The 6896-nt window shown below is 35.4% G+C and overlaps 1 protein-coding gene across 1 annotated transcript; it reads left to right on the forward strand.

Annotated features, from left to right (window-relative positions):
- On the forward strand, nt 990-6502 carry LOC109235901. Its single transcript, XM_019402147.1, has 6 exons — nt 990-1132; nt 4126-4213; nt 4346-4876; nt 4921-5211; nt 5371-5436; nt 5702-6502. Exons 1-6 carry the CDS (start codon nt 990-992, stop codon nt 6500-6502), a joined length of 1920 nt encoding a protein of 639 aa, XP_019257692.1.

A 6896-nucleotide genomic window follows, 5' to 3' on the forward strand; every position in this document is an offset into this window, starting at 1 on the left:
TGCTAGCAGTGTGTGCATATGTACCTTTGGAGTCAAGAGTACTTCCTCCTCCTTTCCTGCCTCTAAAATCAGTGAGGTAGCCATGAAGTTTGTAACAGTTTTCTCTAGTGTGACCTTTAAGATGGCAGAAGTCACATTGAAGGGAGGACTTTCCAAGGTTGTTTCTGGGCTTATAGCCACAATTGTGACCACCAGTAGGAGATTTATTACTCAGCAGGGCTGTAGGGTCACTAACACCAACAGCAACATTGTTCCTTCTCTGACTTTCCACATTAATGATCATTGCATATGCCTGATTTATATTAGGTACTGGTCTAGTCATGAGGATCTGATCCTTGACATTATCAAAGGTATCATTTAGGCCAGTAAGAAATTGATACAACTTTCCAAGTTAATAATGTTCTGCATTTTTCCTAGATTCTGGACAACCACATGAAGGAGGAGGAACTAAAGCCCCATATTCATCCCGCAACTCTCTCAATTTTGAAAAATATTCAGACACTGACAGTAGACCTTGTGTTAGTTTCCCAATTTCCTTGTGTAAGTAGAAGGATCTAGATGCATTGACTTTATCAAATCTCTCACGAAGATCTTTCCAAACCTTGTGAGCATCAGAGGCGTATATCACAGAACTAAGCAGATTTGGAGCTACAGTGTTCATTATCCAGGCCAGCACAATAGCATTACACCTATCCCATGGCTCGTGTAAACTAGGATCAAACATATATTTTCTACATGTTCCTAGCACAAAACCTAGCTTGTTTTTACCATGCAAAACAATCTTCATAGATCTACTCCACAGTGAATAATTCTCAGGACCTTGAAGTTGAATTGAGATGAGAACTGTACCTTGTGTATCAGATAGGTGAATGTAGAGTGGATGATGGTGATGAACCAGATCTATATTCTGATCTGGTGTAGGAGCAGCTGGAGTAGCTGGAGTAGAGGAAGTTCCGTCAGCAGCCATTGTAGGGATCAATAACAACGAAATGACAACAACTGAAATCGAATTACAGAGGAATTATCTCTGTAGATCACAGATTCAAACACAGAGTGAAATCGAGCTGGAATTGAGCTCAATTCGAGAATTTTACTCAGCTTCTCTTCGCATCAACCTTCTCCTAATTGCTGGGTACAGGAGCTTCACCTATGCTCTGATATCATGTTAATGGAGGTCAGCCATGGAGATGCATTGAGAGGAAATGACCGAGTGAGAGAGGGAGAAGAATGAATTCTCATTGAATCAAAAGCTCAATCACAGAAGCATCTAGAAATGAAGTATTTATACATGTAACTAACTAACTAACTTCTTAACTTAATCTTACACTAATGACAACTCATTTACAGCTGGACACACACCTACACCACTACAACTAACTACCAGTCTCAACATATTTGAAGTACGTATTCACTGCCTTCGGCTACTTCTCTACTACAGTTTTATCATCGAAAGGTTTCTCCGACACTTGCTTCTTCTCAGACTCCTGCCTATCTTAAGGGCTTTGGATTTTAAAGAGAGATAAAAAAAAACACATTCTAAGAAAATGAAAACATAGAAAGAGGAGAAGGATTTGAGGAAAAATAAATAAATAGAGTAATAATGAGAAGAAGAAAAATAATGAGAAGAAAAAACGGAAGAAAAGTGAGGAAGAAAGAGAGATTTGAGCAAAAGGAATAAATGGAGTAATAATAAGGATAAAGAAAACGGGAAGAAAGAGAGATGAAATATGATTTGATGAATAGAAATAAATGGAGTAGTAATGAAGACAAAGATATTTTTGACAGTTTTCTTTTATAGAAAATAAGGAAAAAGTTTAAAATTTTGAGAAAAAAAAGAAATTGTCATATTGGTCAAAGAAGTATGCCACATCACCTTTTTAGTTCCCAACTTATATTTATATATATAAATATAAATTAGTCTAGGATCTACCTGAATTTTCTTACCAAAAGAAAAAAAGTTGTAAGAAAAAAAGGGCCAACATGCAAAGTAGTGAAAAGGGTAATAAACGTTAGGATAATAAAGGACGATAGCAACAGAAACTAATTCACCAAATGGCTTGGATTAGAAAGCACCAAATCACATGGGGAGCTAATATCCCTTAAGTTTGGAGTGCTTATGCATTTTAAATTTGATGTCTGATGAATATTTTATTTAGTTAATCAATCTTTTATACGTGTGGCAACAATTATAAAGAGAAAATAAGTTTCGAGCATTGGACTAGTTGTATGTAAGAGTAGAATGAAGAAAAATGCAAAATAGAATTAATTATTATAATAAATTAAATTTATCAATTCGGGTGGTTTACAACACCCATAAGCAAGTTATAAGTGGTACCTAGACTACAATTATGGATGTGCATAACTGCAAAACAAATCGTCGTTATATATCATTTGCATTTATGGCAGTTTTTGAAAATTGCATTTTTAGCTTGTAGTGGACGAAATTATGACAGTTTCTAAAACCGCCGTTAATTCACCAAAGTGCATATTATGGCAGTTTGAAACCCCCCTTATATGTAAAGAAAACCGCCGCAATTATCTTCTTTTTAATGTGCCACTACATGTCATGTGTATTAGTGAAAAATAGACTCGCCACATAGGACCATTAAATGACGACACGTATCAACAAAGTAAATAGTGATGTGTAAAGATGATATGTGAAACACCTCTGGGATTGTACAAATTCGTATTGTGCCTGTTAGCCTCGGAACTAAACATAAGAATCAATCAATCTCGTTTTATACGGGATTTTCCATCATTACTCCATACAAATCAATGATGTAACACATAATTAATATATTAAATGACAGTAACGGATAGGAGCGAGACAAGGCAAATGATTACGAATGAGATTACTATTTAAACACCCTATTCCATATCTTATATCCTTATCGAAAAACTATTCAATTATTCTCTCAATCACATTGTTCAATTTTTGTTCTTTGTTTCTGGCAAATTGTATGCTCATACGGAAGAAAGGCTATAATTATCAATAAGTTTTCTATCTTAATTTATTCTTTTTTTTTTTTTTTATATATGTTCATTTTTCATAAGGTTTATAGTTGAAAAAGTGAATCGATTGTTAGTAACCTGAAATAATTGTTTAATCGATAAAGGGTCTGATATGTCCCTCTACTATTGGCAAATGTTTAAAAATATTCTTCGTTATACTATCGGGACATAAAACCCCTCACCGTTACACTATTAAACAAAAATACCCCTAATTGGACGGCATAGACACGTGGCGTAACCTTAAAGCTGAAGAGAATCCGGTTCTTTTAATAACCTAACCCGCTCCGACCTATATAATTGACCCACCCTTCTAAAACTAAAAACTCGGCTTAGAACCTAACCTAAAAACACAGTTCTTTTTTCTTCTCTTTCACTCTCTCTAGAAGACACAGTCCACAGAAGAAAAATTGTTAAATTTCCATCGCAAATGCTGTAAAGGTAATATTTTTCTCCATGAAAATGCTTCGCTTTTCTTGTTTTAACTCTTTTTTGCTCAGTATTTTATGTGTTTTCTATTTTTTTAGGGGTTTTCGCCTAGGGTTTTGATTTGTTGTGTTTAATCGACATCCATACATTTATTTTTGTACTTTCAGTATTATATTCATATTTTTTGTCTGCTTTATTATTGATATGGTCCCGATCTGAAGTTATTTTTGGTCCCGACATGGTTTTGGTTTTGGTAGCTGGTTTAGGGTATTTCTTCGTCCCAATATTCTGAGCTTTTTTTGTCGTTTAATAGGTAAATTTGTCCCTAATTTTGTTACTTTCTGATTATAGTACTATGTGTGTAGGACCACGTTCAATGATTTTTAGTTAATTTATTGTGGAGTGGGCCTGAAAGTGGACCTTTATGTGGTGTGGTCTCAAGATATGAACTTCTTCTTTATTTATTAAGTGAAGTTGTCCCCAATTGTGTGACCTTTTGGTATTAAAGTATTCTGTGAGTAGGACCACCTTCATTGGTGGTATGACAGAGCTAAATGTGCTCTTTTATGTGTGAAGGGGGACCCCTACTCTTAGCTGATTTTTTAATTTAATTATTCCCATTTTAGTTCTGCCTTTTTACTGGTTTCTTTATTCTTTACTAACTGGACTTATTAGCTATATTTGTAGGTTATTGGAGATGGTGTTAATAGATATAATATTCAATTATGGTGGTGATTGGGTTACACAATTTGAGGTCTTATACACAAAGAAACTGGTGCACACTTGAACAGGTTATGACTCAGACTTACTTTCATATATAGACATAGTGAATAAATATATAAATGAGCTAGGGTTTGTAGGGGTTCATCAGCTTATTGTTGCTTGTCCTTCTGGCAAATTTTATAAGATTGATGGGGATGTTGGGATTAGACAATTACTTGGCTTAATATGTGATGAATATAATGTTATTAGCATTTATGCTGTGGATGAATATGAGCCCCCTATTCATGGTATCCCTGATATTGTACACCATAAAGAATCATACACCCATGAGGATGAGGCTGGTACTGACTATATCTTAAGTGACTTAGAATCTGACTCTATTTCTGAATTAGAAAGTTATGATTCTGAAGAATTGAAAACATTGAAAGTACAAAAAAAGAGGGAGATAACTGAAGAACTTAATGAGTACAAAGAGTTGTATAAGGGTATGAACTTTAAGGACGTACCAGAAGCTAGGAAATGTATGAAGTTGTATGCTTTGACAAACAAGAAAAAATTAGAGTTGTTGAAGAGTGGCAAAATAAGGCTTAGGTATAAATGTGATATATTTGGTTGTCCCTTTTTGTGTTTGATATCTAAAGAGAGGAATGGTGGGGTTAAGATCAAGACCTTAAATACAGAACACAGTTGTGGTGTTTCTTACGATAACAATACAGTTGATTTCAGTACTATTACACAGTATTTCAAGCTTAATTACAGGATAATCCTAAGTATAAGGTAAAGGAGATGATGGCAGATTTGAAGAGGGTTTTTGAACTAAATATTAGTCATGGAAAGTGTAAGAGAGCAAAGAGAATGCTCTTGGAAAACTTAGATGGTAGTTTTAATGATGAGTATAACAAATTTGAAGCTTATGCAACTGAATTGAGAGATAGTAATCCAGGCAGTGATGTGGTTATAAATCTTTCAAAGAATGCATTTGAAGAAGGGAGAAGAAGATTCTTGAGGATGTATTTGCTTTCAAGCTTTAAAGATGGATTTCAAGCTAGGGTTGAGACCTTTTATTGGTCTAGATGGCACTTTCTTAAAGGGGAAAGCTAAGGGCCAACTGCTAGTGGCTGTTGGACAAGATTCACAGAATATTTCTACCCTTTGGCTTGGGCAATTGTTGATAAAGAGACAAAGAATACATGGAATTGGTTTTTGCAGTTGCTTCAATATTCTCTAGACCTCAAGGATGGGGAAGGAATTACCTTCATGTCAGACATGCAAAAGGTATTCATATGTCAATCTATTTCTGTCTTTTTCTATTTCTGTCCTATATTTCTGTCTTTTTCTATTTCTGTCCTATATTTCTGTCCTATATTTCTGTCTGTTTTTATGTCTGTTCATCATCATTCTGTCTATTTCTATGTATGTTTTTCTTCAGTTTTGCAATTATAGTTCTGTCCATGGTCTGCATCTAATTCTATCTTTAATTCTGTCTTTTTGTTGTTCATGAAATAGTCTAAGTGACTGTATGTTTCTGTAACTGTCATAGGGATTGATTGATGCTGTTAGAACTGTCCTTCCTCAATCACAACATAGATATTGTGTTAGACATATTGAGGCTAACTGGTGCAAGATATACAATACTGGTGAAAGCAAAAAATTACTTTGGTGGTGTGCATGGTCTACTTATGAGGAGGAATTCAAGGACCAACTGAAGAATTTAGGGGAATTGAACAAGGATGCAGCAACTGGTTTGTTGAGGTACCCACCTCAGACTTGGTGTAGAGCTTATCTGGACACAGTGTGCAAGAATCAGTCAGTTGATAACAACTTGACTGAATCCTTCAACAAGTGGATTTTGGAAGCAAGGCATAAGCCAATAATAAAGATGTTGGAGGACATTAGAATCAAAGTGATGAACATGTTAAGAGAACATGGAGATGAAGTGAGGAGTTGGAGACATGACTTTAGTCCAAAAACCATGGAGTTGTACAGTGAGTACATGCAAATTGCTCAATCCGCTTATAGAGTTAATGCAAATGGAGAAAATGGCTATGAAGTGTCAGAAGGAGGTGATAAGCATTGTGTGAATATGGCTGTGAAGAAGTGCACCTGTAGGCAGTGGGATCTTACAGGAATCCCATGTCCACATGTTATTAAAGCTGTACTTCATAACATGGGTGATCCTTTGACAGAAAAGAACTGGTGGTATAGCAAGGAGGCATTTCTACTCACTTATAAACACAAGTTACAACCTCTAAGAGGAGAATTTTTTTGGAAGATTGACCCATCACAAGTAATGGAACCACCTGAGTTGGTGAAGTTGGCTGGCAGGCCTAAAGTTAAGTGAGATAGGCAGAAGGATGAGGCCATTAAAAGGCAAGGATTGTGGTCACAATCCAGAAAAGGAAGAGTTATGACTTGTAGCAAATATGGAGAGACAACCCACAATGCTAGGACTTGTGGACAGGTAAAATCTAATTTGAATATTTATTTACTGAAATTTGAACTTATTATATTTTTCTAACTTGGATTTTCTTTCAGCAACCAAAGGGAAAGGGAAAACAACAAACAAAGAGGCCATGAACTTTGATAGATGAAGAAACTAAAGAAGAAATTAACTGTTCAGCCCTTCCAATCAGTCAACCAAGTCAAGACAATGACTTTAGGTTCATGCCTACACCCGGAGTTAGGAGTATTGGCCAATCAAGCAAGGATGTGGAGATTGATCAAGATGTTGTACT

The sequence above is a fragment of the Nicotiana attenuata genome, chromosome 12, assembly GCF_001879085.1.
Source record: "Nicotiana attenuata strain UT chromosome 12, NIATTr2, whole genome shotgun sequence".
NCBI classification, from domain to species: Eukaryota; Viridiplantae; Streptophyta; class Magnoliopsida; order Solanales; family Solanaceae; genus Nicotiana; species Nicotiana attenuata.